We start from the raw sequence: 24,399 nt of genomic DNA, 5'->3' as shown, positions 1-24,399 counted from the left end.
ATTTTATTCTTTAATAAAAGTGAAACAGACTCTGAAAGAAAACCATTGGACACTAAATTTTCAATACAGACTTGACTACAATGACCAAGACGAGAATGCCAGAGATCTGGCTTATTACATTTGGATAAACTTAGGACGTTTTCAGAGACATGATCAGACTTGGGCTTCAAGACACTAGAGGTTGGATCTTCATTGAAGACATACATGTTTCCACGTCGCTCTCCTTTAGCGAACATCTCCTTCGTTTGAAGATCCTTGACAAAGACAGAAGTAGGAGTAAATTCCACAGATGAATTGATAGAGTCAACAAGTTTAGATACAGAGACAATGTTTTTCTTTATATTTGGTGCATGAACAACATCAGATAAAGAAATAGATGACTCAGACAAAGGAATAAGGACATTGCCTATGTTTGAAATAGGGTGGTGAGTCCCATCTCCAGTTACAATATTAGATTTTCCAAAATAGGGAACCAAAGTAGAGAATTTACCTGCATTGCCAGTGACATGAGCCGCTTCCCCAGAGTCAACATACCATATTCCATCATCATTCTGTTTCAGGTTCAAGTTAGCCATCGCAAATAGGAGAAGATCCTTAGCATCATCACTGACCCGAAAAGTACCTGCAGTTCCTGGTGTAGCAATATTTCTATTATTTTGCACTCTGTTTCGATTCTGCGGGTTGAGCCAACAGTTGGCTTTGATGTGACCCCGTTTATTACACTGATAGCATGTGGGAACATTCCTTAAAAAACTGACTGTGGAATTTGGTGTAGGTAGTAATCCACGTCCACCCTAGATGGCAGATCCCCTGCCTCTGCCACGTCCTCCTCGTGCACGATCAACTATCATCCTTGTGGCAAGAACCTCATGTGTAGATGATTGTCCAGCTGAAGCATCAGACATGCTCTTCAGAGTCATTTCGTACTGAAGGAGTTTGGCACGTAATTCCTCAAAACTGAGTAATGTAGGTAAGCATAATAAAGAGGTCACAAGGACATGATATTATGATCACAAGGCATTTAATGTCTGTTGCACCTTTTCTTTATCTGATATTGGATATCCAATCATGGCTAACTGGTCTGTAATGCTTTTAACTTTATTTAAGAATTCAATAATGCTCATTGCCACCTTTCTTAACATCTGAAATTCGCGTTTGAGAAACAACACTTTAGCCTCTGATATCGGAGAATATGTCTGAGCTAAAACCTCCCACAAAACTTTGAATGTGCAATCATCAGGAATGGAAATCAATATCTCTTGTGATAATGTGGAAGTGATGTATGCAACAAGAGCCTGATCGCGCTTCATCCAGGAAACGAATGCAGGATTGCAGATAATACTCGGCAATCCTCCATCTTCTTTGGCTTCGGTTATGATAAATTCTGGGGGTATTGGAGTAGAGTCATCCAAGTGGCCTGAAAGGTCTTGACTTCGAATAAAAGGAGCAATTTGCCTTTTCCAAGTCAGATAGTTGTTGGTAGTTAACTTTTCTGAAACTAGCTGTCCAAGGAAGTTGGAAGAAAGACCCGAATTGCCTGAAGTATCCATTGGTAGCAGCAGTAACGTGATGTTCAGAACTGATAGAGAAGAAAATCAGAAAACAACGACTGCGTGAAAAGAAAAAATTTGCGTGATATGGGAATGAAACTGGAAGGGAACTCAACTCTAGGAAGGAACAATAATAGGTCTGAAACTACTTCACATCTGTGACAGAGAAACTCAGCGAAAGAAAATAGAAGAAACAAAGGATGATGTCGTTGAAAGGAAAGAAGTATTTCAGCAAAAGGGAGAAAGGAACAAAAGCAGAAGGAAACAAGTATTTCAGCAAAAGGGAGAAAGAACAGAAGACTCGGTTGAAGGGGAGAAAGAACAAAAACAGACGTGACCTGTCTGTAAACTCGACTGAAGAGGAGAAAGAGCAGGCTCGGCTCGTCTGATTGGAAAAGGAGCAGACGTGACTGAAGATGGAGTCGGCACGGTAGGTCGTGGTCAATGGAAAACTCGGCTGAAGGGGAGAAAGAACAAAAACAGACGTGACATGTCTGTAAACTCGACTGAAGAGGAGAAAGAGCAAGCTCGGCTCGTCTAATTGGAAAAGGAGCAGACGTGACTGAAGATGGAGCAGGCACGGTAGGTCGTGGCCAATGGAGCAAGCCCTTTCAGGTTCCCTAATGAAGAGACAGGCTCGGCTGAAGGTGGAGCAAGCTCGGCAGATCGTGGAACAGGCCCTTTCACGTTCCCTGATGAAGAAACACACTTGGCTTTGGGTGGAGCAGGCTCGGCAGATCGTGGCCAATGGAGCAGGCCCTTTCACGTTCCCTGATGAAGGCACTTTTACGCCCAAATCAATCGCTGCTCTGATACCATGATAAAACTGCTTTGGGTTGGCAGTTTTGTCGTGAATACTGAGAAGGAGTGGAAGAAGAGAGGAGAGGAAATTTTCCTTGGAATCGGCAGCCACAGATTTTCTGTGTTACTGCACTAAACTTCATTAAGATAAAATAGGTTTACAAAATCTTTTACAATGGCAAGATTACCCCTAGTTAGTAATGTATATTACATTATAATATAGCATACACGTGGTCTATATGGATATGGATCCTCTACTGGATCCATATCCGATCTGTATTCTAATACCTACATCACATTGTTTGTATCGTTTAGGCGTATGGGAATGGAGACTATTACTTCTCTCTCATTCTTCGTTTCTTTACAATGCGAAGAGAAAGGGTGGAAAAAGAGAGAGTGGGAAGAAAAAAAGAAAGAAAGTAATACAAAACTTTCTTAAGAGATGGCATGCTTCCCGATGCAACAATCAACGATTTGTTGTATCCGCTAAGATCACAATCCTCCTCTTGATATTGTCATGAACTTTCCTCTAAAAATTGCTTTTGGACCACCAAAGCGTTGATACCATGTAGTTTAATGGATTGAATCCAATAAACATGCAAGAACATACTTTCAATCAAGTAGAATACTTGATTGAATCATCAAACCACCCAGAGAAGGGTCTAACAAATTTGTTATTGCATATAGTCACTCAAAAATGAGTTAGAAATACAAGGCCACAAAGGGCCTATTTATAATACAAATGGACTAGTAGGGAGCAGCCCCAATATAGCTATTGAGCTGGGAGCAGCTCCAATAGCTATACTGGAGCTGCCCCAAAAACACAAAAACAAAAAGCAAAAAAATACAAAATAAAAAAAAAAGATTGTAGGGGTCGACGCCTATTACAATAAGAAACCGAAATACCCTTGTTGGGTGTTTCGGTTTACAACAAATGTATATATATATTAACAACCACAAGCAATCACCTCACTAGGCCTCCAAACTTTAAAAATCAAGTGTATCAGTGACTAGAACAAGAGCATAATCAAAATGCCACTAAAGAGTTAAAAATCACACAAAAGTGTGAATAAGCATCTCTTGTTTACATATAATGACATTCAAAAGAAATGTATCAGCAACTAAAGCAAGAATGTTACTAATGGGCTAAAAACACACACAAAAGTATGAATAAACATCTCTTATCTACATATAATGATACTTAAAATAAGTGTATTAGTGACTAAAACAAAAGTATAACAAGAATGTCACTAATGGGTTAAAAACGCACACTAAGGTGTGAATAAAGATCTTTTGTCTACATATAATGACACTTAGATAAAAGGCATAATAAGAGAAAATACACGAGGCAAGAGAGATTGCAATGAAAACAAGCTAATGTCACCAATAAGAATATCAATCTTTAACAATCTTTTAAAACACCATAGTTTCAAAAATAAACCCATCACAGATACATATAATTATAAGTATTCATAATAAAGACAATGGCCAAAAAAACAAATGAATGATTCAACACTCATATAATTAGAGATCGCATAATTGTCCGTTAGAGTCAAACCACAAGTTGACAATCTAAACTAATATAAAACGAGGTGCACAACTCAACCCAATAAACTTATCTAATTCAACAATAACAAGGCCAAGAAAAATTATTCATCACACAACAATTTGTGATAGACAACACAAATGTCATAAGAAGGCCATAAATACCCACGAAAATCAATTTCCAAATAAGTGAATTCATATATAAGAACATATTTAAAAAAATAAAGTTTCAAATCAAATCCTAATAACGGTAAATAAAAACTTAGAATAAATATAGTGCAATCATATGCACAACAATATGTCAATTGATGCAATCATATGCAATGTCAATATAAGCAAGCTATATAGAGAGAGCTAAATTTAGATTATAAGTCTACTATGACACAATCAATGTCATGTAACATTAAAGAAGGTCAAAACATATATAGAGATTCTCAAATAACCATATAGAAAACCAAGTACATACACAAGTACAACTAATCATGGATACTTATAAAAAGATCAAAAAAACTCATGTACGTGCAATAATCTAAATAACTTAAAAGTTCCATATCTTATACAAAAGATATGCAATAGAAACATATTTAAGCATGTATGCAAGTGATAGATTAAAGCACTAAGGGTACAATATAAAAATTTATATTTTATAAATAACAAGTATGCAATAAACAACTTTGTCATGATTCTCAACTTAATATTTTATTAAAAACTAAGTATGGAACATAATATTTAAATCACATGCAAAACATGTAAAAGAACACTATGAAACTAAGAAAATAACATAATCATCACAAAAAAAGATCAACAAGAGAAACACCCAATATCATAACTATTGTCCCACAAAAGGACCATAAAAGGCATTTATTAAAGTGAATGACTTCCCATAAGAAATTATGCTCATTACCTTATGCACGAATACACAATCTTATTCATCATCTAAGACATTCATAACTGCACAAGGATCAAATATCAATATAAAATTATTTATTCATAAGTTAGATCATAATTTTTAACACTTCATATGCTACTTTTAATAGATCAAGAGTAAAGAAAAAAATTAAACACAAGTTTAAGCAAAATTTTATAAGATCATACTTATGAAATACACACAATACCATTATTTTAAAATATCTTAAATTATTTTAAAATATATGACAATTTAAAAAAAAAGAATAAAACAAATTTCAATAATAAATAGGAACATGTTTTGACATTTATAATCATGACTTGTTCAAATAAAGCATATAAATGCCAACAATACATGCTCGAGCAGACAAGATTATATCCATATATATCAAATAAAACAAGTTTTGAAAAATTAAAAAACATGATTTCAAAAAAACATACATATATATAATTTCACAATATTAAACAAATAAACCTTGTAAGATATTTAATAAGAACAAGTCCAACGATAATTTAAAAACATTTAAAGTTTTTAAAAATAAAAATAACAAATATATATATATATATATATATATATATTTAAGATAAAGAAAATGAGTGTTTTCTCATGCATAATGCATGAAATAGATAACACAAGAAACACTTAAAAATATAAGATACATATTGGGTCAAGATTTCCCTTAAATCCAAGTCACACAACGATTATGAATCCTTCACGAAGCACAAACTCGAACCAAAGAATCCTAAGATCCAAAAGAGGTAAAATGCCAAGAAATTTTTTTTAGCTTTGATACCATGTAATGAAATGAGCGAAAGATAAACACAAACCAACTAAGGGCATACAAAAACACAATGCAATGTGCTCAACCACAAGTCTACTAGAGACAACACAAGAGCACAAAGGCACAACACAAGCACTAAGTGCATATAAGACATCAAAGAACTAAATAGAAAAACACAAAACATAAAAAATATTCATCTTTATTGAGTATAAATGCTTAAGAGAAGCATTAGAGAATGAAGGGGACAAAGCCCTATTTATACACAAGAGGCATTCTAAATAGTGTTGTTGGATTGTTCCAATAACTATAAATATAGTTGTTGGATTGTTCCAACAACTATATTGACTAGTCAACTCTATGTTAACTAGTCAAAAAAGAACCCAATAACTCTATTTGGTATTTGACCAAATAATCCCTATAAAAACAGAAAAGGACAAAAAAAAAGAATAAATAAAGTAAAAGTACTAATGTGCCCTTAATGGGCACTTCCTATTACAATACTTGTGAAATAACAAAAATACCCTTAGAGAGTATTACCTATTACATCATTGTAAATAGAGTCTATATATATATATATACAACTTAGCATCACCATCACATCTTGATGAGTTCTAACCAGAGTTACCGGAAGCGCCTAGGTAAAAGGGGAAACGTGCTTCAGAAGGGCGAAACGTCGCGCTTCCGAAGCGTGCGGGGAAGCGCCACTTTTAAATGGGAAGCGCGCTTCCCTTTTATGGGAAGTGTGCTTTCCTTTAATGGGAAGTGTGCTTTTTTCAATTTTTTTGTATTTTTTATTTTTATTTTTATTTTTTCGCTTCCCCCTCGCTTCCTAGGTCGCTTCTGGTTCGCTTTCTAGGTCGCTTCCGAGACGATTCCCGACTCGCTCCTAAGTGGTCCCACGCTTCCCGCTTCCTAAAATTTTGAAAGTGCCTCGCTTCCCGCTCCCGCTTCCTCAACTGGCAACCATGGTTCTAACCTTGCAGATGTGATCAACATGGTTTGATAATTAGTAGGAATCCCTATTAGATCATCCCATTACAAGATGTAGGCAGGATTTTATGAGGCTTAAAAATCAATAGCCAACAACTTGTGATATTTTTGTCTCATAAAATCATTTTTTCGTTAGAAAAACACAGTCCAAGAGTTGAACCCTAGCATTTGAACCATGTTGAATGCATCTACAAGGTCTGATTGGGTTAACATAGCACAAATATTGGTATCGGCTATATCTCGGCGAGGCTATTTCCCTAGATATTATAGGTTTGGTGATAAATCTTGGGAAAATCTCAAAAAAAACTCGGGGCTTAAAGTTTTTTTAAAATATATAAAAAGAAAATATCATATTTAGACAATAAATGCATATATAATAAAATAAATAAGTAAAAAATATAAAAGAAAGAAAAAAAACATATTTAAAATGTAGAAAATAAATAAATATAGCAAGAATAATTGATAATATCGCAATATTATCACAAGAATATTGTGATATTCTCTTTGTGATATAACCAAATTGACGATATAACCAAAATATTGCAATATTTTACCTAATAATATCTCTTGCTGAAAATACAAAGATAACACCACAATATTTTGAAAATATCAGCCATAGTTGTGACCATGGGTTAAGACAACCTCCACCAATGATTTCTAGCTCATTCAGACGGTCAGATCACCATGACCAAATATTACCTTTATATATGATAGCGGCATTAAACTGATTGAAATGAATGACCAAACGCCTTTAAAAAGTAATGAGATTTTCTAAAACACATTATTTTCACAAGTAGAGTGAATTTTTCTTTTTGAGGGACACACAAAGTCGAATAAATTTTCAAAAAGTAATAGGAGAGCTCTGATATTGTTGTTGAGAATCGGCAGCCTATTTCATTCATACGTCTGCGCTAATACATCATTAGTTTAATAGGGTTACAATAATTCACACGTGGACAAAAATGCCCTTGTATTAGTAACTCATTACATTAAAATACAAAGCCTGAGAATGGATATGGATCCTTTATTAAATGGATCCATATCCAGCCCATATTCTAATACCCTCCCTCAAGTTGTGCATGGGAGTGAACCATGTGCAACTTGTTCTTCAGATACCAGAAACGTTGACTTGTAAGACCTTTGGTAAACATATCAGCAATTTGGTCTTCTGAAGGCACATAAACTGGTTCAATCTCTTTGTCTGCTATCTTTTGTCTGATGAAATGTTGATCAAGCTCAATATGCTTAGTTCGACTGTAATGAATGGGATTGAATGCAATTTGTATAGCACTTTTATTATCACACATAAGTGTCGAATTTGAAATATCCTCCCCCATTTCTGTAAGTAGATGCCTAATCCAGGTCACTTCTGCAGTTGTGGCTGCCATAGATCTATACTCTGCCTCTGTGCTAGACCTTGCCACAGCTTTCTGTTTTCTGCTACTCCATGAGACAAGATTTCTTCCAATGAAAACACAGTATCCTGAAACAGACCTCCTCTCATCTGGATCCCCTGCCCAGTTTGCATCTGTATAGGACAGTATGTCACGTTTTGGGAACTTCCATGAAGATTGAATATACGTAAGTCCATCGCCTACTGTTCCTTTTAGATAGCGAAGGATGCGTTTGACAGCATCCATGTGACCAGTCTTTGGTTCATGCATGAACTGAGATACTTGATTAACAGAATATACAATGTCTGGTCTAGTAAAGGTAAGATATTGCAACATACCCCCTAAACTGCGATACTTGACTGCATTAGGATATAACTCACCATCACAAATACTGAGCTTTTGGTTGACAACACTGGGTGTAGGTAGAGGTTTACAATCCGTCATTCCTGCTTTAGCCAGCAGATCAAGAGTGTATTTGTGTTGAGTTAATGACATTTTGTTATTTTGTCTGTCCACCTCTACACCAAGAAAGTATCTCAGTTCCCCAAGGTCTTTCATTTTGAACTGCATACTCAATAAAACTTTAATTCGTTGAATGTGGTCTGGAGCATTACCAGTGATCACAATGTCATCAACATATATGAGTAAGAAAACCAGGGTGGTATCATTTCTGTATATGAACAAAGAATGATCTAGTTGGGAACGAAAGAAACCATGTTTCTGAATTTCTAAGGAGAAGCTTTCGAACCATGACCTGGAAGCTTGCTTCAAACCATACAAGGCTCTGGTTAACTTGCATACATACTCTTTTGGGTCTCCCTCTGTATAACCTTGAGGTTGCTCCATATAGACCTCTTCCTTTAAATTTCCATGAAGAAATGCATTTTTAACATCAAGTTGACTAAGGGTCCAGCCATGTTCAATGGCCAAGCCAAGTATGATGCGAATAGTTCCCATTTTCACCACTGGGCTGAATGTCTCATCGTAATCCTGACCATATTCTTGAGTGAAACCCTTGGCTACGAGACGTGCCTTGTACCGTTCAATGCTACCATCCGGTTTATATTTAATTTTATATACCCATTTGGAACCAACAACATTCTTATCTGGAGGACGCCCAACTATCTCCCATGTTTGACACTCATGAAGTGCCTCGATCTCCTCATTCATCGCTTCAATCCATTTGTTGGATTGGACAGCTTGATGAAAACCAAGTGGTTCATCATGTTTTTCAATCTTGGATAGAAAAATTTGAAAGTCCATAGAAAAGTTGTCATAACTGACCCATTTTTCAATAGGATGTCTTATCCTACCTGATCTTCTTGGTGCTTCTTTGTTATCAGGCAAAGCAACGTGTTCTTCAGCAGGTACATTTGTTTGCTCTTTGGGTCTCCTGGTATACACATTACCTTTGTATCTCAGACATGCTGTTTGTGATGCATCATTTGAAACTGTCTCACCATGTATGTCTTCAGGGATCAAAATAGTATCTTCGGCAGTATGTAAAATAAGTTCAGCACTAAGCCATGGATCATACCAATTACCAGCTGCATCACCGTGTTCTCGATTGTGATTTGTTTTACTTTTCAGAAAACTATTTTCATCAAAAACAACATTTCTGGAAATCCTAACCTTCTTATTGGCAGGGTCATAACACCTATAGCCCTTATGTTCATCTGCATAACCAACAAATTGACATATGGAGGCTTTGTCCTAAAATTTAGTTCTCATGGATTTATCAATGTATACATAACATGTGCATCCAAAAACTCGTAACTCATCATAATCAGGATGTGCACCAAAGAGAACGTAATAGGGAGACTGATTTTCAATGATAGACATAGGAAGACGATTTATCACATGAGTGGCAGTGTGAAAAGCTTCTGTCCAAAGACTAATGGGCAAGTTACAATCATGCATCATACTCATTGCACTTTCCACAATATGTCTATGTTTACGTTCAGCAATTTCATTTTGTTGTGGAGTGTACGGGCAAGAAACTCTACGATGTATCCCATTATCTTGGAGAAAATCTAAAAATTCTTTGGAGGAATACTCACCACCTCCATCACATTGGAGAATTTGAATGTTTTGGGAGAATTGAGTTTTAACATAGGCATGAAAATGACGGAAGATGGAAAAAAACTCTGATTTGTGTTTCATAAAGAATATCCAGGTAAAACGAGAGAAACTGTCAATAAAAGATACATAATATTTGCTTTCATAAGAGGAAGGATTGGGGGCTGGGCCCCAAACATCAGAACATATTATTTCAAAAGGCATGGCGGCTCTTTTATTTATTTGATGAAAAGGAAGTACATGACTTTTGCAGACCTGACAACTGGGACACATTTTATCCTTCAATGAAGATGAAACATACTCTGAAAGAAAATCATTGGACACTAACTTTTCAATAAAGACTTGACTACAATGACCAAGACGAGAATGCCAGAGATCTGGCTTATTACATTTGGATATACTTAAGACGCTTTTGGAGACATGATCAGACTTGGGCTTCAGGACACTGGAGGTTGAATCTTCATTGAAGACATACATGTTTCCACGTCGCTCTCATTTAGCGAACATCTCCTTCATTTGAAGATCCTTGACAAAGACAGAAGTAGGAGTAAATTCCACAGATGAATTGGTAGAGTCAACAAGCTTAGAAACAGAGATAATATTTTTCTTTATATTTGGCGCATGAACAACATCAGATAAAGAAATAGATGACTCAGACAAAGGAATGAGGACATTGCCAATGTTTGAAATAGGGTGGTGAGTCCCATCTCCAGTTACAATATTAGATTTACCAAGATAAGGAGTCAAGGTAGAGAACTTACCTGCATTGCCAGTGACATGAGCTGCTGCCCCAGAGTCAACATACCATATTCCATCATTACTCTGTTTTAGATTCAAGTTGGCCATCGCAGATAAGAGAAGATCCTTGGCATCATCACTGACTCGAAATGTACCTGCAGTTCCTGATGTAGCAGCATTTCTATTATTTTGTATTTTGTTCCGATTTTGTTGATTGAACCAGCAATTGGCTTTGATGTGACCACGTTTGTTACATTGGTAGCATGTGGGAACATTCTTTGAAATACTGACATTAGGATTTGGTGTAGGTAGTAACCCACGTCCACCCTGGATTGGAGTTCCCTTGCTTCTGCCACGTCCTCCTCGTGAACGATCAGCTATTATCCCTGTGGCAAGAACTTCATGCGTAGATGATTGTCCTGTTGAAGCATCAGACATGCTTTTCAGAGTCATCTCGTACTGAAAGAGTTTAGCACGTAATTCTTCAAAACTGAGTAGCGTAGGTAGACACAATAAAGACGTTACAAGAACATGATATTCTGGTCCCAGAGCATTCAGTGTTTGCTGCACTTTTTCTTTATCTGACACTGGATATCCAACCATGGCTAACTGATCTGTGATGCTTTTGACTTGATTTAAGAATTCAATGATGCTCATTGCCCCCTTTTTTAGCATTTGAAATTCGCGTTTGAGAAACAACACTTTGGCCTCCGATATCTGAGAGTAGGTTTGAGCTAAAGCCTCCCACAAAACTTTGGATGTGCAATCATCAGGAATGGAAATCAGTACTTCTTGTGATAATGTGGAAGTGATGTATGCGACAAGTGCATGATCGCGCTTCATCCAAGAAACAAAGGCAGGATTGCGAACAATATTCGGCAATCCTCCATCCTCTTTGGCTTCGGTTATGATGGATTCTGGGGGCATTGGAATGGAGCCATCCAAGTGACCTGAAAGGTCTTGACTTCGAATAAAATGAGCAATTTGCCTTTTCCAAGTCAGATAGTTGTTTGTAGTTAGCTTTTCCGAAACTAGCTGCCCCAAGAAATTGGAAGAAAGACCCGAATTGGCTGAAGTATCCATTTGTAGGCTTGTTGACAACCTTTTTTTTTTTAGAGAAATAATACTAGTGACTGAAACTGAGCTGTTTTATTACAGTTGGCAGAAATCGGCACAATGTCACGACAAGGGAAATGAGAGCTCTAAGATATGGAAAGTTTGACAGAGAAGGAATGAGGATATCAAAAACAGATTCCTGGTTGGAAAACCAGGGAACTCGATTTTACTGAAATCAGAATACAAGATGTTAAATATGATGAATTAATCAGGAAACTAAAGAATAAATTTTCACAACTAGAGAATAAAAAAGAAGAAATATTAGAGGATAATGGTGTAAAACAAATGGAAAACTAAAAAAAAAAAACTTCGACCAATAGATTTTCACAGCAGAAGCTAGAAAGATATGTAATCTTCGACCAATAGATTTTCACAGCAGAAGCTAGAAAGATAGGTAATCTTTTTCTGTCAAACTAGAAACTAGAAAGATAGGACTGAAGAATAGAAAGGGAACTCGACCTGAAGAATTGTGCTTTTCATGCACAGGGAACTCGACTTGAAGAAGGTGATCTGCTGCAGAGGATGAAGGGGACTCGGCACAAAGAACTTGACCTGAAGAATTGTGCTTTTCACGCACAGGGAACTCGGCTGAAGGATCGTGCTTTTCACGTTACGCTGAATGTCAGGACTCGGCTGAAGGATCGTGCTTTTCACGTTACGCAGGATAAGATGAAGGATCTACTGTTGGGTGTGGCTGAAGAAGATGAAGGAGACTCGACTGAATGATTTCAGCCTCTGAATGGGAAAGACTCGGCTAACTGGAAGGAGAGATGGAGCCGATACTGAATGAGAAAGATTCGGCTGACAGAAGAAGCTGAAGAGATTCCTTATGCCCAGACCTGCCGCTGCTTTGATACCATAATAGAATACCTGCAAAAATCAAAGACGAGAGAGAGAGAGGGAGAGAGAGAGAGAGAGCTCTGATATTGTTGTTGAGAATCGGCAGCCTATTTCATTCATACGTCTACGCTAATACATCATTAGTTTAATAGGGTTACAATAATTCACACGTGGACAAAAATGCCCTTGTATTAGTAACTCATTACATTAAAATACAAAGCCTGAGAATGGATATGGATCCTTTATTAAATGGATCCATATCCAACCCATATTCTAATAGAAACATATTTCTAAATCATGAGATTTTAGCATATTTTATGGTCATTGGTTCCAAACCATAGTTGCTGAACTTCTTAGATAGGTGGCAAGCCCGTTTCCCAAAAACTTTCTTTGGAAGTGCAAAACTCCTCGCTTTCGAAACTTTATGCAAAACTCGATTTTTCCACACTTCTCCTATGATTTTCACACACTACATCTATTCTTCTTATATGTTTTCTCACTCTACTTTTCATGTTTTTTATGTGTTTCCTCTCACGCTTCTCACTCACTTTCATGTGAAACCATCATTTTAAGATTTTGTTAAAAAATTAATTTTTACACTAAAAATCATGAAATTTAATAATAGTCACTTTTATTTTAGTTTTTATTTGTGTTCCATTTCGATTCCCATTCAATTCTTATATTGTTTTTTTTATTCTTCGCTTTCCACTTCCTATACATTTTAAAATGCATCAGTTCTCACTTCTGCTTCCTGTATCGTTTCCCACTTCCACTTCTGCTTCCTAGTCTGACAACATTGTTTCAAACTACTCGAAAAATCCGTTTACATGTCGGAATCCAATGATCCAAAATTTGGTCCCCAATAGACCATGTTGTAGAGTTAGACCAAAATAGAAAATAAAAAATTGAAATGGCACGATTGAATCAATTATTGAACACACACAAAGTAGCAAGTAGGTTCTAAACAATCTTATCTTGTAAACCATCCTAAACTGCCTAAAAGAACATGTCTAGGTGTTTGCTCGATCTAAACTTACACAAATTTTATATAGACTACTTAGTAGAAAAATATGCATTAGATGAAATGCTTCCATGATTAAATCGGTTTTAGAGCGATAAGAAATCAATGGCTCATATTGCACTAACTTGATAACAAAAAAATAAATTTCTAGTTAAATTGATTTTATCCAAACTACTAGGTGTATCAACTAAGCAATGAGAAACACATCAACATGGCCAGAGTAAGCAAAAAATACGTGCAACTATGTTTTTGTGAAATGGTTAGGATGTTTAGGGCATAGCTACTAATTCTCATGCACGCACACACACGCATACACACAAAACCCCCCACACCAAGACACACACTAACACACGTAATGTGTACACGGACAGACATGCACATGCACATGCACACACAAAAAATCACGTGCATGCACACACCCACACACACACACAAGCCATGTACTGTATTTAGGGATTTTATGTTTACACAAAATAGTTTGATCCAAAGCATGTTTTCCAGTAAACAAATACACACTAAATGTAAATCATCTGTAACATTGAAAACTAAAATTATCCATTCTCCATCACACCATAAGGTGTTAAGAGGGGTCTCTCTCTCTCTCTCTCAATTGGAAAACACCTGTCATAATCATTGTACTAGTATTATATGTGTTTCACACCCTTAACACACGACACCTTTCAATTTGGTGAAAAATGCCATCTCCAATCAGAGTTACCAGAAGTTTCTTAGATAAGTTAGAAGCACAATTTAGAAGCATGATACTCCTCACTTCCGAAACTTGATAAGAATCTAGATTTGCTCACATTTCTGCAATGCTTCCCACATGCTTCTTCCATGCTTCCTATATGTTTCTGATGCATCTTTTCATGTTTTCCATGTGTTTCCTCTCATGTTTCTTACTCACTTGCTATATATTTTCCTTAAATTGGTAACCAACATTTTTAGATTTTGACACAAATTTAACTTTTACAATAAAAAAACATGTAAGAATAGCGATTTCTATTTGAGTTTTATTTACTTCTCGTTTGATTCCCATTTCACTTATCCTCCAATTCTTATATCACTTTTTTTCCAATTCTTGGTCAGCTTTCAAATTGATTCATTGCTTCTCGCTTTCTATGAATTTTAAAATGCCTCGCTTCTCGTATCATTTTCTGCTTTCACTTCCTAATCTGGCAACCATGTCTCCAATAGCCACCTTATTTACTCACGTCTCCATATGGTCTCATCTCATACAAGCCGCCACATAAAGGAATAAAAAAACTGAGAAAGAATTATCTCTTGACTCCTTTACTATTATTCCTGGATGCTATCTAATTAGTCTTTCCAAATTAGAGCATTTTACAGTTTTTGTAGTAGCTTAGTATAGTAATAACTAATAACCTTAAAGGCTTAAATACATATTATGTTTCTTATTTTGGAACTCAAAGTGAATAAGAGGTATTCCAAGTTAACTGTATATTTAGAATATAAATATGTTGCTTCGGGTGCTTCCTTGGTTTTCTAGCTCTTGCTCTTGACCATCGTAGATGAGGACTCACCATAAATCAAATCAAAATTGGTAACAACTAACAAGACTGCCCAACTAACAAATCTTAGAAAGGTCATACTTAGGCCAAACAAGGGGCCACTATTAACACAGTAAGTTTGATTCAAGGTAACTATAAAACTAACAAGAGGAACCCAAGAAACCCAGTAGACACTTTTCACTTTCCCCTGTACCCAAAGTCTAAAACAAAGTAGATTATAAAAAAAACAGTTTTTACATTGAAAACATAAGTGTCTGTACTTTTTATTTCTATCTAAATCACTAGGCCCTTCTGAAATCACCGTCACCAACACTAAGTTTTAGTTTAGAGCTCCCATGATCACTACCCCTTTCATCATCACTACAAATGTAATTTTCACTGGAATTATTGCTACTATTCAAAAAATTTCAAGTGTTTTAACATAAATAGTAGTATAGCTGGTGGTATTTGCATTGGTTTAGCATGAAGGTCATAGATCACCAAGACTGAGTTACATTTATTCAAAGAGGCTTGGATTACAACCAAGCTGGAGTTGGGCTCACTAAGTTAAAAACCCAAGCTTGAACAACCTAGGTACAGACTTGGCATGTCATATGCAACCCTAACATAAACGACATCATCCTACCAAAGTTTAATTGAATGATATTGTAAAAGGCCATAACTCTTCTACCTCAATAAATTCTAACAAACAATGACTACATTCTCAAAATGTGAATACAAATATCATGGCATCTGTAATATCTTGAAACCAACATGACATTGTCATTACAACCAACTCATCACCAACCATATCACTGATACTGCCAAATACCACGCCAATGCTGTAAACATTTGCATTGATAATGTTCCAATTTTTCTATGTTACAATTTTTAACAAGAATATTCCCAAATATCTAAAGATCTGCAACAATTTAGATGATTTTGTTCTTGTCTATTTTGTAGAAGTCTGAGAGACAGCTCATTTAACACTTCTCTCAATAACGGAAGCATAATTGGACCTTTTATAGCCAGATGATGGCCATAGTATCAAAATTTACAACCAAACAAATACAATAAAAAAAGAAACTTCCACACATAATACTGCATGACTCTAGATCACAGACACAAAACACGCTACTGAAATTTAAATTACCAGCAATTGCATATTTGCACACATACTGAAAGTAAGATCCTTCAAAAAAGTTATTGCAATGCAATTGTTTATACAGAAATAAAACATCAAACAGAAGAAAGAAAAAAAGAACTAAGCACCAGTCAATGACTTCTCACTGCCTTGGTTTCATCTTTGTAACTCTAATCAGTGTCCTTTTAACATGCTTCACAAAGATATACATTGAATTGAAAGAGAAGAGTACCTTTGCCCACAACATGTAGCAAGTGATGAAACACGTGAATTGCTTCTTGGAAGCGCTCCTTGAGATTCAAGCTCATTTATGATTCCCTGTACAATCTGAGAGAAACACAAGACAATTCCAGTACTAAGTGTATAACTAATAGCTACAAGTGCATCAACAAGGCCAAATAACCAAATTCACAAATGCAACAAAACAAAAGAATCAAATGTATTTAATGAGAAGTCCCAAAATAAAATTAAACAATTAATTTCCTGGTGACGCTAAATAAAACTACAAATTTGATAAATCTATGTGAGCCAAAAAAGTGGGTGCAACTATGAAGGTGACATTCACAACAGAACAAGAACAAAACAGAGAGAAGCAATCTACCAGCAATATCCATGAAATAAAATGTGAAGGTAATGGAGAAAAGCATAAATTTTCATCACAACCAAAACTAAGGAAAAAAAGAGTAAGTTTGATGGTCAAGCACAGATACTATTTCAGCAATATTCTAGAGAAGTTTGAGAATAAAATGAGAGTTAAGGTCTCTTTCTTTATCACTTATCCTCCATAGGGAAAAAAAACAGACAGAAGCAATCTACTAGAAAAAATCATGAAATAAAACATTAAAGTATGTAAAATTGATGGCCGAGTTGCATGTGGACACTATTCATCAAAATCATAGAAAAGTTTAAGCATGAGATGAGCACAATGAAATCATGGTCTACACATTAAAAAAGGAACAAGTGCAAAGCATATGCATTAGATTAATACACTCCTTGCCTGGTTTCCTAAATAAAACATGGTCTTAATTCCAGAAGATGAGGTAAGTTTACAGTATAGCTTAGACTCAAAAGCAACAGAAGACCATGAGAAATAGAACCTACAACACAGTCATGACTAGATAAAATGTATAACTTTACAAACTATAGTTTCCTCCACAATCTATTGATCAAACAAATGACACAAACTACAACATGGTAACTTGCATTATATATCTATAAATCACAGTCACCAACAGTGAAATTGGAACATGGAAAAGGCAGTTTCTCAGAACAAAAAGAAAATTAGTTTTATCTTGTGAAGGCATTGGCAGTTTTTGAAAAAAAAAATAGAAAATAGAAAAATAAGCAACTGTGGATTACAAAATCTGACTTCAGGGTTCAAATAGAACAGTGAGAAGGCAGGAACCGAAAAAGCACTCATAATGATTTCATAAACATAACCAAAAGAAAGAAAGGAAGAAAAGTATGCAAAAAGAGACGCCATCTATCAGATATTGCAGTTTATTTTTTTTTTGAAAGAAACAGATATTGCAGTTTATAAGCACTTCATAAAATTAACTCGACGTTGTGATAACAAAATAAACTCAAGATAGAAACAACCCAACTTGGTATTTGGATGCACACTTTTATGCCAAAAAATAGGAAGGAACTTGGATTTCATTCGTCAATGCAATTTCCCAACTCATTCGACTTATTTGGATAAGTAGATGCATCAACATCTTATAAATCCCAAAGCAATGAAACAAACTCAGAAACTTGAAATTTAAACCTCTAATTGAAAAACAACACCTGCAGAGCATCTTGTCCATCTAATTACTCAATAATCACAAAATCCACCATTTCTCCTAAATCTCGAAGCAATGTGAAAAAAAAAACTCACAAATTCATAAATTACACCTCTATTGAAAAACAGCACCTAAAGAGCATCAAGTTTCCATCCACCAACTACTCAATTATCACAAAATGCACCATCACGCAAAAATCTCAACGCAACAACAGAAATTTAAAAGAAAAAGAAAAAACGCGCAAACACAAAATCCATCATCCGTACAACCGAAACGACCAAACACCTAAAAAGAAAACCAATTCCCAATTGGAGAAAAAAAAAACTAGGCAAAGAAAACTAACTGTTTGAGAAGGGGCTCACCTTGCGAAAATCCCTCGACTGAGTAGCATCGAAAATCGGCCACACCTTATCAAAATCCTGCAAGAAACAGAAGAGACGGTACTCATTCCACCAAATTCACAGCCGGATGCGAAATTCGACAGCCGCCTAGAGCTCGCAGAAGGGACGTTACCTTTGCGGATTGGGCGGGGCCGCGGAGGGCGGAGAGGATGAAATGGAGGAGGGTCTCGCCCATCCTGGGGTTGGAGTGGCGGAAGAGGCCCGTCTTGGGCATGCCGTTGGTGATCCCCAGTACAGCGGGGTCGAGACCTAGAAGGAGGCAATTGGTGTACATAGCGCTCTCCAATTCGACTTCCCTCTCCTTCTCCCTATCCATCGTCATGAATGCCTCGCCCTCGCCCCCCTCAATTCTGCAATTGCCCCAACCTCCTTCCTTCTCCTTCTTCTTCGCCTCAATCTACCTCTTCTGCGATCTGAGAGAGAGGGAGACGCCTTTTGCCTTCCTTTTCTCTCCTTCCTTCCGCTACAGAGAGAGAGAAGTTTCTGAGATCTCACGATTCCGATCTTGGTTTGAATTTGTTGTGAAACTTGTGAGGGCCAGACAAGTTAGTATTTTCTTACTAACGGGTCGGACGTGATCATTGATCCGATCCGGTTCTGTTGTTTTGATTTGTTTGGATATGGAGATGGTCAAGTCCGATAGAATGTAGCATAAATATGGACCCTGATGGAGCGACTTCGGATTCTATTTGGTTTAGAGTGATGCCCTTATAGCGGCCATTGGATTTAAATTTTGCATTTGCAACATCATCTATAATAGCTTTGCCTAATTCAAATATATTTTGGATATTAAAATTGGATTTGGGTCTACAAAGGATTCTCAAACCTGGTTTGGTGGTTCGGCTTAAGGTGTTCAACATGAAGGATGAAGTGAGTTCGATACCTAGAGTGTGCATTCTTTTAGGCTGAAACTTTAAGCTCTTTAGTGAGCGAAAGTTTCAAGTTGTTGGAAATGGGTGATACAATTCGGCTCTATTTGTTGTTTTAGGTTTTAAAACAAAAACAAATCCAGCTGAGGGGTTCGATGATCACCCGAGTCAGCGATTAATGCATCTCTTCCGCTTCAGAATTAATAAATTAATCCCTCAGTTGCTTGTTGGTGGTTGTTAAACGAGCTGATCGTTGATCTGCAGCGATGCAAGGAGATAAAAGGTTAATAAACAAAACAAAGAAAGCTGCCGAAGGTTTAATTCCTAAGTTAGCGATTGCTTGTTCTGCTTCGGAATTAATAGATTAATCCCTCAGTTGTCGCGTGTTGTTGGTTGTTTGTTGCTACTCGAGCCCAAGATCAAGTATCCTTAGGGTTTTACTCCTCGCGAAATGAACAACTAAAACCACCATATTCCATAGACAGAGTATGCAGCCGATGTCGGTCCCACTTGTCGATTAATAACGCTTGGCTATAGGGGATACACCCACTGTACACAGCTGACTATACTTCTCATGGGCTAGGCATCCCAATGATTTTCTCGAGTAGTGACCATTTCTTTCGTTACGTAGTTCTCAATAGTGAAACCCAGTTGCAGTACGCACATCCTAACTCCAGGATTAACAATTGAAAGCATGTGGATTTCTGTGCTTATCTAAGATTGAAGATTGAGAAAATGAACCTACAACATCAATACCTAAAAGTAAGGGAGTAAAGAGATCAATCTTTTTTTTTTTATATTGGTGGCCAAATCCCAATAGAGGAGTGGATGTCACCATGTCTCTATTGATAACAAACATAAAACAAAGAAAACAAATTAAGGGAGCAAAGCGACCGATTAACTCACAAAAGAGAAAGCCCGTCATGGAGCAAAGCGACCGATTAACTCATAAAGCCAACAACTTAAGGGAGCAAAGTGACTGATTCTCTCTTTATTCCATCCCTGGCCAAATCCTAATAGAGGATTGTACGTCACCAATCCTCTATTGATAAACAAACACATATCAAACAACTAAGTTAGGGAGTGAAGAGACCAATAAACAAATACAAAGATAACAAAGCAAGCTGACGAATGTGACATCCCTCAGCGATTAAGAATGCTTATCTTCTACTTCAAAATTAATAAATCAATTCCTCTGTTAAACAAAGCAAGCTGACTAAGGATCCATCCTTGAGCCAACAATTAATGAATGGGTACGTTGCTTCGGAATTAATAAATCAATTTCTTGCAACTGACTTATCATACACAACAAGCTGACGAAGGTGTAATCCTTGAGTGAGCGATTAATAGGGAAGCTGCTTCCAGATTAATAAATCAATCCCTTCGCTTGTTGTTTTTGTTAACAATTTAATTGCTAAGTTAGAGAGCGAAGTGACCGATCAACTCAATAAAGCTAACTATTTTGTTGTTTCCTTATGTTGTTGTCTTAAGGGAGCAAAGTGATCGTTAAAGAAAGAATACAACTGAGGGAGCAAAGCGACCGACAGAGTGAGTGAGCAAAGAGAACGAGCGGTAAGGCTTAAAGTCTATTGCTAGAATCTGTGCTAAGAGAGGGAGGTCGGGTCCAGACTCCCGAATGCTTAGTAGTAAAAAACCTTTGGTATAAAGTAGCTAGTTTGCCCATTGCATAAGTGAGATATTATGGAACGTCACCCATACTATCTCACCCATACCAATACCATACTAAGGGAAGGGAGATACTTAGGTTATTAGATGGTACTAAGTAGCTCCCGCACCCAAACAATAGTAGCTCATTAAACTATAACAATAGCAACACTAACTCCATCTACAACAATAACAACACACGTAGTCATGAGGGCACTGTTCTCTCTATCTCACCACCTCTGTATGTAGGTGGATTTAGTTGTTGTGATGTTCCTTTTTCCCATAAAGAAAAGGTGAAGCGACTAGAGCTCAAATAGGCGCATAAAGACCTTTTAAGTGCAAGGTGTGTAGCTTTCGATTTGGTGCTCAATAGGGGAACAACAATGGGAGTAAAATGAACTGATTGTTAGATCAGCGAGCAATAGCGAGCTGAGCCTCATATCAGCAGGCAAACAACACCCACAACAATGGTAGCTAATAGTAGCTCATTTAACTACAACAATAACAACACTACAACATCCGAGAAGTCATAGGGTATAAGGGTGTAGGCTCCCTCTATCTCAACACCTCTATATGGAGTGAGGTTTTCTTAACTTTTTATTTCATAAGAGAAGGTGAAGAACCTTTAGCTCAAATAGGCTCTATATGGTTAGTTGAGTGCAAGACGTGTAGCCTTCGATTGGTTTAGCAACTGGGGAGTTACAACAAGAGTAAAGCGAGCAGATTGTTAGATCTACGGGCCACAATGAGCTAATCCGCATATTAGCGATGCAACAAATGGCAGGAGCTCAAGGGTTAAAAAACAAAACAATGCAAGCTGACGAAGGGGTTCGATCCCCCGAGTCAGTGATTGTTGCTTCTGCTTTGGAATTAAAAGAATTAATTTCTCTATTGCTTGTTGCTTGTTCCTTTTGTTGCCCATAACAAAAATACAACTGACGAAGGTGCGAGTCCTGAGTCAGCGATAGGCAGGTATTCACTTCAGAATTAATAAATTAATCTCTTCATTGTTGCGTGTTGCGTGTTGCGGGTTGCGTGTTGCTTGTTGTTGCCATGTTTTTCATCGTATCCTTATGAAATGAAAAGACGAAAAACACACTATTCCAAAGACACAATATAGAGTCGACATCGGTCGTGCATAGTATTCATAACACATGGTCGTAGGGGACACACCCATTGTACACAACCGACATATACCTTTTCTTTCTCCCTTAGTTTAACAAGGGGTGCTTTATTGTTGTACTTACCCTTCTCAAAAGGGTAAGTAATTGTTAGATACTTATTTCTTAGGTTGTTGATTTGTTAGCTAACCCTTTTTCATAGGTATTGTCTTTCTTGTTGGTGAGATAGCATGAGACGTCACCCATACTTTCTCACTTAGGCCAGGGTTAGCTTCCCTTAGGGATCTTTTATACTACTAACGTGAGAGAGTATGGGCCCATCCTCTCTCGCTTAGGCAACAAAGCTAAATTTTTACCGCTTGTTCACTTTGCTCGCTCACTCTATCGGTCGCTTTGCTCCCTCACATGTAACTCTCTTTGTTTATCGATAGCTTCGCTCCCTTACTCTTGGAGTTAATAAAAGAATAAGACAACAACCTAAGTAAACAACAACATTGTTAGCTTTCTTAATTGAGTTGATCAGTTGCTTCACTCCCTAACTCTTATTGTTTTGTTGCTTGGTCGCTTCGCACTCTAAATGAGTTATTCTTTTTATTCCCTGCTTGGTCGCTTCGCTCCCTAAATTTCATTATTTGTTGCTTGGTTGCTTCGCTCCCTAAATGACTTAGTTGTTTAATTCCCTTAGCAGCCCTATTATTTGTGTTGCTCGATCGCTTCACTCCCTAAAGGAGTTTGTTGTTTGATTCCCTTAGCAACAACCCTTCCATTAGTTGCTTGATTGCTTCACTCCCTAAATCCAAGAGTTAAATTTGTTGATCAGTCACTTCTCTCCCTAACTTAGTTGTTTTATTTGTGTTTATTTATCAATAGAGGATTTGTGATGTCCAATCCTCTATTGAATTAGGCCACAAACCTAAAAAAAAAAGATTTAATCAGTAGCTTTGCAACCTGAAGGTCTTATCTGAGTTGAGTTGATCGGTGCTCCCTTAGTTGTTTTGTGTTTGTTTATCAATAGAGGATTGGAGACGTCCAATCCTATATTGGATTAGGCCATCCATTCAATAAGAAAAAAAGGTTGGTCGCTTTGCTCCCTTACTTTTAGGTGTTGGTTTTTCAGGCAATTGTTTTATCATGGATTAGCATAAAAATCAGCATGTTTTTAATGGGAAAACCGGGGCTTAGGATGTGCAAACTGCAACCAGGTTTCAACCTTGCTAAAATAAAAGCACACAAAGGTTGCATCTTTACCTTGGCTGAACCTTTAAAAAGTGCTGAACGAGAAGGTTGTGCCTGACTCAAGAAAATCATTGGGAATCCTGGCCCATGAGAAGTATAGTCAGACATGTACGGTGGGTCTATCCCCTATGACTACGTGCTATTAACATATACACACAACCGACGTCGACTCCATACTCTGTCAATGGATTTATGGTTTTTGACTTTTTATTTCATGAGAAGAAGAGGAAAAACACGGCAACAACTCGGATGGTATTGGAATCACAAGTTAGGTCTCTTTTTAGGGAATTCCTGAAAAGGGTTTCGTAAGGGCTCTTTGTTGGGCATTCCCCTTTTGGGAACTCCCAACAAAGTTGCACTATACAAAAATTCTTAATTTTTTTGTAGCTTATGCTCGGGTGCCTCGCTTCAGCTTAATTGACTAGGCCTTGGGGCTTGGGTTTTTTTTGGTGATTGAGCAACGGGGTCCTCCTCCCGAACCCCCCACCTACTTGGTTGTGCCTCCACTCCTGCTTCCCTAGGGATACAGTAGGTGTATCGGCTCTACAATTGCCTTTCGATCCAGTCTCTAAAGATATCAGATCTTAGGCTTCGGGTAGCAAAAAGAAGCAACAAGCAATGAAGGGATTAATTTATTAATTCTGAAGCGAAAGCAACAATCAATCGTTGACTCAAGGATTAAACCTTCGTCAACTTGCTTAGTTTATGTTTTATTCCCTTAGCAGCCTCCCATTTGTTGCATCGTGGATTTGTGGATCTGCTTATGTTTGCCCGCTGCTCTAAAGAGCAACTTGTTGTTTGCCCACTGCTCTGTGAAGTAGCTTGTTGTTTGCCCTTTTATCTGTGGATAAGCTCGTTGTTGCCCACTGATCTAACGATCAGCTAATTTTCCTCTTTTTGTAACTC

The 24,399-nt window shown here is 37.0% G+C and overlaps 1 protein-coding gene across 2 annotated transcripts in view; it reads right to left on the bottom strand.

Annotated features, from left to right (window-relative positions):
- Window positions 1-19,076, bottom strand: part of LOC149829798 (AUGMIN subunit 6-like) — a 69,615-nt gene extending 50,539 nt beyond the window's left edge. For both annotated transcript variants that reach the window (XR_016433596.1, XM_090015634.1), the window contains exons 1-3: window positions 18,715-19,076; window positions 18,564-18,620; window positions 16,650-16,744 (exon numbers count right to left, since the gene is read on the bottom strand). Coding sequence is in view for 1 of the 2 variants with exons in the window: in XM_090015634.1 (XP_089871760.1) it covers window positions 16,650-16,744; window positions 18,564-18,620; window positions 18,715-18,924 (362 nt within the window). In the remaining variant the exon portion in view is untranslated. The remainder of the gene's footprint in view (window positions 1-16,649; window positions 16,745-18,563; window positions 18,621-18,714) is intronic.
- Window positions 19,077-24,399: the final 5,323 nt, after the last annotated feature.

The sequence above is a fragment of the Nuphar pumila genome, chromosome 8 (genome assembly GCF_984573655.1).
Source record: "Nuphar pumila chromosome 8, dmNupPumi1.hap1.1, whole genome shotgun sequence".
Lineage (NCBI taxonomy): Eukaryota > Viridiplantae > Streptophyta > Magnoliopsida > Nymphaeales > Nymphaeaceae > Nuphar > Nuphar pumila.
Note: the sequence above shows the minus strand (reverse complement) of the source record. Positions and strands in the feature narration are given on the sequence as shown.